The sequence below is a fragment of the Caretta caretta genome, chromosome 5 (genome assembly GCF_965140235.1).
Source record: "Caretta caretta isolate rCarCar2 chromosome 5, rCarCar1.hap1, whole genome shotgun sequence".
NCBI lineage: Eukaryota > Metazoa > Chordata > Testudines > Cheloniidae > Caretta > Caretta caretta.
Window position 1 is genome coordinate 84,659,119 of NC_134210.1, and position 12,845 is coordinate 84,671,963.

General features: G+C 45.7%; 2 protein-coding genes across 4 annotated transcripts in view; both read left to right on the plus strand.

Annotated features, from left to right (window-relative positions):
• ROR2 (receptor tyrosine kinase like orphan receptor 2) overlaps positions 1–12,845 on the plus strand; it is a 236,959-nt gene that overhangs the window by 173,058 nt on the left and 51,056 nt on the right. For all 3 annotated transcript variants that reach the window (XM_048851192.2, XM_048851193.2, XM_075128632.1), the window contains exon 2: positions 26–103. In XM_048851192.2, coding sequence (XP_048707149.2) covers positions 26–103 — 78 coding nt within the window. The remainder of the gene's footprint in view (positions 1–25; positions 104–12,845) is intronic.
• Positions 1–12,845, plus strand: part of AUH (AU RNA binding methylglutaconyl-CoA hydratase) — a 510,281-nt gene that overhangs the window by 45,694 nt on the left and 451,742 nt on the right. The window lies entirely within an intron of this gene.

Consider the following 12,845-nt stretch of genomic DNA (forward strand, 5'->3'; position numbering starts at 1 on the left):
TTTCAATGGTTTATTTTTCACTTAGGTGAAATGGAGATACCAGATTCCAATGATCCTGTGAGTCAAGTGGATGGACATGACAGGCAAATTCCAACACCTAAAGGTAAAAATAAGAATGATTTCAATTCTTTTCTTCTTTTGAGTAAAAGTGTACTTTAAAATGTACTATGCAAAGGAGTCATTTTTGTTATGTACTTCCTTTGTTTACCCAGGCATCAATATGTTGTGAGAAAGATAGGGCATGTCTACACAAACACTTACTGCCTGACAAGCCAGGGTTTAAATCTACAGTACTCCAGCATTCTGCACGCTAACTGTCCATGTGGACCCTACTGATGTGCACTAAAAGTTCCATAGTGTGTATTGACATACTGCTGTACCACAGGGCTTGCCCATGTTGTGTCCCAAATGTGACTTAATATTGGTATGGAAAATACTCACCCTCATCAGTGGTCTCATCTACATTCCAGGAGTCTCAGGATTAATTTTTGTTTAAACTTTCCTTCAGAAATGTGTTGGGTAATTTGATGACTGAACCCCAAAAAAACAAAAAATAGTAGTTTCTGTTACATACTCAATAAAACCATATCCTTCTGTTACTCCATAGGGAGCATTAAAAGTGACATACCTATGAGATGCTACATTCCAGTTTGGATACAATCTCAGGAAATGCATGTTTGTTTTTGGTAATGTCTTTCTGCCAGCTCCCTTACCACACACAATACTAAAGCAAGGTCACAGTGGGGAAAGGAAAACAGTGACAAAGCCCCAGAAATGCCACTATATAAAGGATGCTATAAACAAGCAAAATACTATTAATTGACGAGAATAATGGTCATGATGTAGTATCATTAAACATCGTACTGCTGATAATATTACAGAGCAGGGATTTGAGGAGGAGATGGGAACAGAATCATATGGCCCTTTTGAAATTATTGCATCCTGGGGAGTAACAAGCATATTTTCCAGCAAAGCTGCTATTTATCTTTTCTTTTTTCTCTTGTTGGTGGAGAGTCTTATTTCATATTTAGTGTTGAGTTTATGTATCTTCATTGGTTTAACAGTTTTCTTTGTGTGCAATAACTCCGTCTCTCTCTCCTTCTTGCTGTGGCAAGGTTTTCTTTCCCAATGGCTGGATTTTCTTGGTCATAGTTAATGTACATAGCTCTTAGTTAGGACACAAATCAGATGTCAAGAATTATAACATTCATAAACCAGTCGGAGAACACTTCAATCTCTCTGGTCATGCAATCACAGACATGAAGGTCGCTATCTTAAAACAAAAAAACTTCAAATCCAGACTCCAGCGAGAAACTGCTGAATTGGAATTCATTTGCAAATTGGATACTATTAATTTAGGCTTAAATAGAGACTGGGAGTGGCTAAGTCATTATGCAAGGTAGCCTGTTTCCTCTTGTTTTTTCCTACCCCCCCCCCCCAGATATTCTGGTTTAACTTGGATTTAAACTTGGAGAGTGGTCAGTTTAGATGAGCTATTACCAGCAGGAGAGTGAGTTTGTGTGTGTATGGGGGTGGGGGGGAAGTGAGAAAACCTGGATCTATGCAGGAAATAGCCCGACTTGATTATGTAAAGAGTTGTCACTTTGGATGGGCTAGCACCAGCAGGAGAGTGAATTTGTGTGGGGGGGTGGAGGGTGAGAAAACCTGGATTTGTGCTGGAAATGGCCCACCTGTTGATCACTTTAGATAAGCTATTACCAGCAGGACAGTGGGGTGGGAGGAGGTATTGTTTCATATTCTCTGTGTGTATATAAAGTCTGCTGCAGTTTCCACGGTACACATCTGATGAAGTGAGCTGTGGCTCACGAAAGCTCATGCTCAAATAAATTGGTTAGTCTCTAAGGTGCCACAAGTACTCCTTTTCTTTTTGCGAATACAGACTAACACGGCTGTTCCTCTGAAACCTGTATATAGTAGTTGTCCCTGTCATCAAGGGACTGTTTGCTCCAAGGGCTGGACATGCCCTGTTCCCCAGGCTTCAAGCCATGTGCCTCTTGCTGCAAGCCGATGCCGTACACTAGCTGTCTAAAGTGGCTGGGGAGTCTCACGTTAGAGAGAAGGGCCAGATCTACAGGGACTTCAAACCCCATACCAGAAAGGACAGGGAAATTCAAATGAAAGCCGTTCTTATGGAGATGGCCCTCAGACCAGCCTCAGAACTAAGCCTCTCCGAATCAGCACCGAGCACTCCTCCAGTACAATGTTCTTCCCAGCACCATTCTCCATTCCCTGTGCTGAATAGAGGCAAGCAGGAAGGAGCTGGCATAGTGAGACCTGCATCGGTCCACTTGTCCTCCCCCGAGCCACTGATGGCTCCACAGACTCCGCCTAGAGTACCTTCCACAGAATCCCATGAGCAGCCATGTAGCCAGATGGTTCCTGGCCCTCTTGACACCGGAGGCTTTTCAGGTTGCGAAGGATCTGCTGTCCCTTCTGGTCCCGCTGACTCCTAAGGACCCCTGCCGGCGAGGGCAACCAGGGTCAGAAGGGAAGAAGTCCATCAAGCTCTGTCCCAGTATGAGGCACCGTCCTGAGGCAAGCCCTCCATGGTATCAATGCATGGTCACTGTCCTGACACTGGTCCCCAGTCTCTCAGCACTGCCCAATGGTGGAAGCGAGTACTGCATCACCATGGTCTCCAAGGAAAGAATCCTCTTAGGAGTTGGAAGGAGTGAAGGATTCCCCTTCAAAGACCTGTCGATACCCAGCCTCCAGATTTCGGTACCGGCTCTCTCGCTGGCAGCTAGCCACCAGGCCACTGGCCAATGTACTGGAACCTCTGGGGGTTTCCACAGATACCAGGATCCCCTTCCCACCACTCGACTTGATGGTGTCAGAAAGGTGGGCCACTACCTCTTCCACCCGGCACCGGATTCCAGCATCAATCCCAGTGCCGATGTTCAGCAGGTGGTTGCAATGGATGTATTCAAAGCAGAGGAAGAGGAGGGAGCCTCTCCTCCAGCACAGGCCGCCTCCTCCTCCTCCCTGGATGAGGCAGTTGCAGGCCCTAGTACCCTACTCCCTCAAGACGACTTCAGGGCCCACCAGGACCTCCTGAAAACGTTCATGACGAACTTGGGTCTGGAGGTGGAAGAGCTTAAGGAGTTGGTGTACAGCCTGATGGACAATCTGGCTGCCGCTCCTCCCTCCAGCATGGCCTTACCCATAAATGAGGTAGTGTTGGGACCCGTTAAGACACTGTGGCAGACCCCTTCTTCTCTGTCCCCCACCTCAAAGAAGGCAGAAAACAAATACTATGTCCCAGCAAGCGGGTTTGACGTCCTTTATTCGCACTTTCCCCTGGGATCCCTGGTAGTGTTGGTGGTGAATGAGCAGGAAAGACGGGGCAGTTGAGTGCTACCCCCAAAAATAAAGAAGCTAAGAGACTGGACCTCTTTGGACAGAAGGTTTATTCAATGGGCAGTTTCCAATGTAGTGGAAAATTAACCACTCGTCGTTTTAGGAGTCAGAATCGCCTGAGGCTTTTTATTTTATGCAAGCATATATGCAAGGAGAGTCAGCATAGCCCCACGCAGGGTGGCAAGCTGCTCTATTTTCCATACACTTCAACAGACTTATATAGGGTTTTCAGTAGCATTCTCGAACAATACACTTCTGCATGGATACTTTTCCACAGACCCTTCCAATAATGCCTTATAAGGACAAGATCATACATATTACAGCAATAAGCAACTTTTCCAGTTTAAGCAAGCTTTGAGGGTAAATCATAGGCCAAGTGCAGTTAACAGTAGGCCATAACAATATTGCGGTTAGGGGAATTTTAAGCGGAACTGGCTGGATAGTCGGGCTTTCAGAAACTCTTTTGCTGCCATATTTTCTCTTGGCCACCCACTAAGATGACCTTTACTCATCTTTCCTTAGCACATACTATTATCCTGCAATAGGGAGTTCTTAAAAAAATTGGAAAGGTCTTATTAGATTATTTTTCTTCCACACCAACTATGTATCTCCAACCAGTAGGCTCTACTGGGGAGGTACAGTTTTAATCTGTGGGACTCGCTGTCCAAATGTAAAGACTCCCTCCCACAGGAATCAAGGCAGGAATTTATGGCCATCTTGGAGGAGGACAAGACTGTGGCCAGAACTTCCCTTTAGGCAGTTCTGTATGTGGCCAACTCAGCAGACAGGACTATGGCTTCAGCTGTCACCATGAGGCACTGTTCGTGGCTTCAATTGTCTGGCCTTCCTCATGGGGTTTAGAAGACTGTCCAAGACCTCCCCTTTGAAGGCTCCTCCCTGTTTTCTGAGCAGACAGACTTGAAGCTCCACAACTTCAAGGACTCAAGAATTACACTTTGTTAATTAGGCTTTTATATGCCACCAGCCTCCAGGAAGCTCTTTAGGCACCAGCAACCTTCCAGGTTCACGCACCTTCCAAGCAGGAGCCCTACAGAAGTAAGGAGAAGGATTATAAACGACAACAACCCCTCCCTTCTACCTCTGCCTCCCAGTCAGGCTCTCACAGATACTTTGGTGGGGCCAGCAGGCCTTTTGAAGGTATGCCCAAGGGCATTATACCAGTCTCAGCTCCAGATGCACCTCCTCTTTTGTTTTTGGACACCTGTCACCCTTCAGCCCAGCATGGTCCTATATAACATCAGACAGTTGGATATTGAGTACAGTAACAGCTGGTTATATCCTTCAGTTTTCATCCATCCCTCACAAGCAGCTTCTCATCTAGGAGGTGCAAGCCCTCCAATGCATGGAGCTGGTGGAGGAGGTTCCTCGAGCCCTGATCCCAAAGACCATGGGGGGACTACTGCCTATCCTAGACCTGCGTGGCCTCAACAAATATCTCGAGAAACTGAGGTTCTCCATGGACTCTCTGGCCTCCATCATTGCCTCCCTGGATCCAGGAGACTGATACTCCACCCTTGACTTAAAGGATGCCTGTTTCCACATCTCTATATTCTGCAGCCACAGAAGATTCTTCAGGTTCATGGTGGGGTAACACCACTACCAATACACTACTCTTCCCTTCTGTCTGTCAGCAGCTCCATGGGTTTTGACTAAGTGTATGGTGGTGATGGCAGCCTTCCTCAGGCTTCGAAGCATGCAAGTCTATCCATACCTTGATGACAGGTTGATCATAGGTCGGTCATTGGCTCAGCTGCGGCACAGTATCAGCACAGTACAGGTCACCTTCCAGGCACTGGGTCTATTGATAAACGAGCAGAAGTCAACCCTGGTCCCGGTTCAGAGAATAGAGTTCATCGAGGCATTGCTCGATTCAGCCCAGGCCATGGCCTCCCTACCGGCTGCCCGTTTCTAAGTTATGTTGGACCAGATTTCCAAAGTCATGATCCACCCACTGACAGCTGGGGTCTACCTCAAGCTGTTGGGTGACATGGCGGGTGACATGGCATGCACCTACATGGTGTAGCACACAAGGCTGTACCTCAGACACCTTTGGATATGGCTGGTGTCGATCTACTCTCCTAGCAGACACCTTCTGGACTCGATACTCATGATTTCACCTCTGGTCCTTGCTTCACTGACCTGGTGGAGAGACCCAGGATCTGTAATGAAAGGGTGCATTTTGCTGCCCCTCATCCATCAGTAACCTTGGTCTCAGATGTGTCAGATCTGGGGTGTCAGACCTTGGCAGTGTCAGGAACCAGGGCCTCTAGTCCCAGGAAGAACTCTCCCTGCATCTAAATGTCTACGGTACGCTTGGCTTGCCAGGTACTCCTTCCCCAGATCTCAGGCAAAGTGGTGCAGGTCTTAGCAGACAACACGGCATCAATGTTTTACACATTAGTGGTCACCAACCTGTAGATTGCGATAGATTGGTCGATCCTGGAGCCTCTGCCAGTTGATGGCAATCTCTGGCTGCTAAAAGTCCAGTGGTGCAATGGGGCTGCCGCTCAGGCAGGCTCCCTGCCTGCCCTGGCCTCAGGTCTCTCCTGGAAGCGGCCAGCATGCCTCAGCGGCCCTGGGGTGGGCATGGGGGCCAGTGGTCTCCGCATACTGCTCCTGCCTGCAAGCACCACTGCTGCATCTCCCATTGCCTGGGAATGGGGAACTGCAGCCAATGGGAGCTGCAGGGGCTGTGCTTGCAGAGAGAGAAAATGCACAGAGCCATGTGCCTGCCCCTGGGGCCATAGGAGCACGCTGGCCCCTTCCAGGAGCGGTGTATGGGGCTGGGGCAGGCAGGGAGCCTCCTGGGAGCCACCTGAGGTAAGTGCCGCCCAGTGGGAGCCCAGTCCTGAGCCCCCTCCCAGAGCCAGCACCCCATACCCTTCCTGCACCTCAGCACTCTGCCCCAATCTGGAGCCCCCTCCTGCACCCAAACTCCATCTCAGAGCTTGCTCCCCTCATCCCCTCCTGCATCCCAACTCCATGCCCCAGGATCAGTCCAGAGGCGCCTCCCACACTCTGAACCCCTCGGTCCCAGCCAAGAGCCCGCACCTCCAGCCCCAACCCGGTGAAAGTGGGGAGGGGGGGCTTCGGGGAAGTGGCGGGGACTCAGGGAAGGGGCAGGGTAGATCCTGGGTTGCACTTAAATTCAAAAAGTGATCTTGTGTGTAAAAAGGTTGGAGACCACTGTTTTACATCAACAAGCAGGGAGGGACTCAATCTTCAGCCCTGTGCCAAGAGGCCCACAGGCTGTGGGACTTCGGGCGTGAAATACTCTATTCATCTCGAGGCATCACATCTCCCAGGAGTCTGAAATATGATGGTGGATAGCCTCAGCAGATCCTTTTCCTCTCCCCACAAATGGTCTCTTCACCCAGTGCTAGTCAGTGTCATCTTCAAGAAGTGGGGGTCCCCCCAGGTGGACCTGTTTGCCACCAGACACAGCAGGAAATGCCATCAGTTCAGTTCACTGCACAGGCACAGCATGGGCTCCCTCTCCGATGCCTTCCTGCTCTTGTGGGCAGATTGCCTACTGTATGTCTTCCCACCTGTTCCCTTGGTTCACAAGGTCTTCCTAAAAATCAAACGGGACAAGGCGAAGGTTATCCTGATAACTCCTGCGCGGTCACGCGAGCATTGGTTCATGTAACAGGGCGTAGCAGAGGTGCCCTCCCCCCCTTTGCTCCTGCTTCTACTCTGTTCCAAAAACCACTCAGAGACATTCTGGCTCAGCGATCACTTGTGCAGTTTATTTACAGCATGTAATCTCACCACCTTCTCACCATCTACAGCTTCGGGGTTTCAGCCTTAAGGAATTCTCAATCTCTGCAGTCAGGAAGGAAGAGCTACCCCTCTTCTTCCACTCTCTGGCTTCCCCCTTTCTGTCTGCTGGCTCAGGGATTCCTGCCCAGCACCTTGTCACAGTTCAGTATGTTTCTGAACCTCTCAGTGGCAGTTCCACTCATGCTCCCACCCTGCCTCAACTTGATTTCACAAGACCATGGACGGTTGCTTGGCCTGAACCTCACCTCCCTGCACCTGATGGCATGGTTGCTGAACCCTGAAGAGTAGGCCTGCTTGGAACAGGTTCAACAGGTCTTGCTGGGTAGTAGAAAGCCTTCCACCAAGACTACTTACTTGGCCAAGTGGAGACATTTTATTTGTTGAATAGAATAGAATAGAATCTCTGAATAGAATCTCTCTCCATTCCAGTCCTCTCTGCAATCTATCTTGGATGATCTGCTCCACCCAAAGCATCAAGGTCTGGCTCTCTCATCTATTAAAGTTCACTTGGCAGCCATTTCAGCCTTCCACCCTCCAGTTCATGGCAGATGAGTGTTCTCCCATGAGATGACAGGTTTCTCAAGGGGCTGGAAAGACTCTACCCTCAGGTTCGTGAGCTGATCCCCTCATGGGACTTAAACCTGGTCCTGTTGGGGCTCACTGGGTCTCCCTTCAAGCCATTAGCGTCATGCCCCATACTGCTTCTCTCTTGGAAGGTCACCTTCCTGATGGCCATCACTTTGGCCAAAGGGTCTCTGAGATCAAAGTCCTGATGTCAGAATTCCCTTATATGGTGTTCTTCAAGGAACCCATCTGGCCTTCCTACCAAGGGTGGTGTCACAGTTCCACAACAACTAGGACCTTTTTCTTCCTGTCTTCCCAAATCCTCACAAGACGGCAGAGGAACATCATATTTTGTACACTGGATGTTAGGTGGGCCCTCACCTTCTATATTGAGAGTACCAAGCTCTTCCACAAGTCCACACAACTCGCTGTAGCAGTAACAGAAAGGATGAGCAGGCTACCTGTGTCATCCCAAAGAATCTCATCCTGGATAACCGCCTGTATCCGAGCTTGCTATGGGCAGGCAAAGGTTCCACTTCTGGCCACCATGACTGCACATTCCATGAGAGCCCAGGCTTCATCAGCAGCGTTCTTCACACAGGTACTAATCCACGATATCTGTGGAGCCGCCACATGGTTGTTGGTTCATACCTTTGCATCCTGCTACGCCATCACCCAACAGGCCCGTGATGATGCCAGTTTCAAGAGACCAGTGTTGCAGTCAGCACATCCATGAGCTGACCTCTGGGGTTATTGCTTGTGAGTCACTGAGCATGAAATGGACATGAGCAAGCACTTGAAAAAGGAAAAAATGGTTCCTAACCTTTCATAACTATTGTTTTTTCGAGATGTGTTGCTCATATCCATTCCATGACCCACCCTCCTACCTCTCTGTTGGAGTTACTGGCAAGAAGTAACTGAGTGTGTATGGGGCCGGTGGCACCCCTTATACCGGCGCATACGTGTGTGACTCCAGAGGGAGCTAGAGCTGCCTTACCGATACCACTGAGGGAAAAATTTCCAGCAAGTGTGCATGCGGCACGCACACATCTATCATGGAATGGTCATGAGCAACGCATCTGGAAGAACAAACGTTATGAAAGGTTATTAACTGTTTTATATTTTAGTTTGTTGGCAACTCTGAAAAACTGGAAAATAGAATTAATTTTAATTCTATTTTCCAGTCAAACTGGAAAACTGAAAACAAATTTTGGGGAAATATTTAGCAAACAGAAAAGTTGGAAAAAAATAGAAGAATGACCACCAAACTGAAAACAAATTTTGGGGAAATATTTAGCAAACAGAAAAGTTGGAAAAAAATAGAAGAATGACCACCAAGATTTAAAAAAATAGAAGCCTAAAGTTTGGCTCCAAATTAATACTTAGACACGGGTTCTTCTGAAAATTCCACCCTAAGGGAGTCATTTGTCCAAGACCCAGTGAAATTCTTTGGAATTTGAAGCATGTAACTCTTTTAGATGCCTTTGAAATTTCTGGCCAACTTTCAAAACCTTATAGCACCCAGGAGTTTCTGGGAGTTCAGCACTTTTGAAAATTGAGCCATCTATGTGTGTGCCTGAACATCTAAACTCACAAATGCTCCCACAATTGTGTGCCTACATTTACATGAAGCAACTACCCTATGTGTGTATACAAATATGCTTTCATGGTGATCACACACACACAAATGTAAGCTATGGCATTGCACATGCATTTTTTATCATTGACCTGGGTAGGGCCTCTTTCCAGAATGTTGTTTTGAGATCTTTACCTAAAAGGTCTTCCTTTGTGAGTGAGGTTTTGCATGTAGCAGTGATTTCACTTCTTGCTGCAGTCAGCTATGTGTTCCAAGATGGATATTATTTAAACCATATATATTTTCTTCATTGGGAAGCCCAAAAGTATGATCAGTCTAGTGGTAGTTGTAGCCTATGTTTTTTAACCTGTTTAATAACTGTTCTTGAGAATTTGGTAACAGTTTGATAATATTCCCATAATCTGTGAAAGAAGTTTCCTTATTTCTACCGTCTTTCCAACAGTCACAAGAATCACTGCTCCATCTTAATCTGTTTACTGTGAGATTCTGTTTGCTGTAATTTATATTATTTTCATTCCATTTTAAAAGATGAGGAACAGGCAATCTAACAGAGGCAATTCAATATATAAAAGAGTTCTGACTATATTGCAGTGTCAGTTGTTTCTGTAACTTAGTGTATATGTGGGATGCCAGGGCTATCATAATTTGATATGTAGACTAAATTTTGCTAACCTCTAAACTCTTGACAGAACAGTTTTTTGAATCTGTCCAGGCAAGATGGAATAGTAGAATTGATTGTAAGACATTTTATAAACCATAACAAGTGAGAAGTTTAATTTAAAACTACTGTGCCTATGGCAAATGCAGAAATATCCAGCAGATAGATTTTTCTGTCTGAATCTTTGGCATTCAGACAGCAGATCCAAAGCCTATTGAAGGCAATGGGCGTTTTTCCTTTGATTTCAATGGGCTTTGGATCAAAGTCAGAGTAAAGCAAAGTTTCCATAACAATAACTTATATATAATGGAGCAAATTAGTGTGCAATATAATAGGACTTTTAAAAATAATAGTTTTCTACTTGAATATCTGTATCCCAAAGCAAATGTAATTGTTGGAACATAACGCATATTTATAACTGCAGTAATACTATTTGAACATAGTGAACCTTCGCCATTTTTGTAGGGGCTTTTCTTTCCTTGTTTCTTAACATATGCCACTGCTATAGCAGATTACTAAATCGGTTTAAGTTTACAAAGTCTCCAGTTGGCTGGCACAGTATTTGAAGTATTGCTCACAAGACACAATTTAAATACGTAAACATAAATTCAAGTTCTGTTACATTGCATTTCACTTTTTCATACATTTATGGGAAACAGAATATTTTTAAGGAGAGAGCACCAAATTTTTTAGGAATCATGAGATGCACAATTAATGAAAGAAATCAGTTTCTTACCCCAAATCATTGCATCTAAGTGGAATCCACACAATGTTTGTGGCATACCATGCACCATAAAAAGTAACTGTTCATTATCACCACAGAAATTAAATAAAGAAAACATTCTTAACAATATAGTTGGTTAAATTTTCCACTTTGTTTGGAAGATTTGCAATTATAGGTTATCTGAAAAGAACTTCAAATAACAGGGCAGCATAACAAATGGCTGGCTGCAATGTCATACAATTACTTCAGATTTAGTAAATTCTGTAAACAGCAGGCTTCTGTATCATTTCTCAGAAGAAATGAAACTACCAAATAAAGAATGTGTGCTTCAGGGTACTGATACAGAAATGGGGTGGGTGTAGTACATTGTGCTTATGTTTTTAACTTTTTCTGTAGGATATTGGTAGGAAACATTGGTGCCAGCGTAGTTCAGTAGGTCAAAAATATTTATTACTTGATTTGTCATAACAAAGTAACTTAAAATATTATTGAACATGTTTGTAAAAATGGCAGGAGAAAAAAATGAATTTGAGTCAAAGGCAGAGTTAGTGAAAGTGGATTTCATTTCATTGACTTCAGGGAAATAGCATCTGGTCGCAGCAGATCTGAATTTGGCCATAGAATACTGGTGTTTCTTTCTCTGATAGCAGTTTTGTTCCTGTCACTTTTTGTATCTGGTTCTTAAGTTCAGATCACACATTCTGGATCACTTAAAAGATGTGGTGCAAATTCATTCTTAGAGTAACTGGTTTCACTGAAATTGCACAGAAATGAATTTGAGCCAATTTGTCTAGTAATCCTTTGTGGTTGAGGTTTTGATCTGTAATAATTACCTCTCGTGCATCCTATCTCGCTGAATTAAATACCATTCTATAGTTTAATAAATTTTAATTTACAAGGGAATGTCTGTGACTAGGCTGGTTTAGCCAAATTCACTCCAAGTCAAGATTTTTAAATAGCTTACAGTAAAAAGTATTGAAGCAGGTGGTGCCCAGCCTATGAGCTGGAGGCCAATTTGTGGCTCTCAAGGGTGATCATATTAAGAAGAAAAAGTTTTTAGTTATGAATTGAAAGAGTGCTTCCTGACTGCACCCTTTGGTTTTCAAACAAAAGTGCTTAAAGCAGCCCCTTCACTACAGAGAGGTGGTATGCAGCACGGTGACCCCAACTGCCTTCTGCCACTTGCCTGGCAGAACCAGAAGCAGCTCTGATATGACCTGGGAATGCTCTGAGTAGCAGCTGTTGTTTCCCGGCTACAACCGCAGAGCAGCTTCTGATCTGTCCATCTGCTGTATCACAGGGAAGAGAGAAGAGAGTAACTGGGTAGTTCAAGGATGGGAATTCAACTGGTTCTGCCTGAGCCGAAGGAAGTACCTAGTAAAGGATAGCCCCTCTCCTCCATACAGCCATGCAGAACGCCCACGAGAGGAAGAAAAGGAGGAAAGCACCAGCAACCAGTTACAGCTCCCTGACTCTCTGACATGGTTCAGGTTATAACAGCCTGGGAACAGCCAGGGGTAGCAGAAAGAGAATATAGTAGCCAAATATGCTAGCCCCTCGAAAATCCCCCATGCCTGGGGAATCCAGACAAGTGACTTGTGGGTGGCTTTTTCTCCCTGATTGCTGTTTGGGTGGCACAAGTATAGTGGAGGAAATGAGAAGAAATGACCCAAAGTATCAATTGTTGCCCCTTAACCCTTTTGGAATAAAGTTGGGCCCTGGGACTGAAAAGGGTAGGTACTACTATATTAGATCCTGCCCTATGTATGTGATAGAACTATGTGCTGTAATGATCGTGCCCAGGCTTTCACTGTCCTCAGGTAAAGACGCTGCCATGAAACCAACAAATTCAAAGAACATTCTCACTGATGACGTTAAGGATGGATAAATGATGTGAGCAGTCTCTGAAACTGAGCTCCAAACTTTTAATAATTTGTATCGGGTGCCCTTTAACGGAGACTCAGATATTCCTTTACTGCCTCACCCCGTTTGCAAGTGCCTCTGTGTCTGAGGATCCCATTGTGGGATAAGACTGGCAAACTGCACAGGGTGCTTCTGCATCCCAGTGTCTCTTACTCTTGTGTGCAAAACGTTCTCTGGCAGCCAAAACTCCTCCC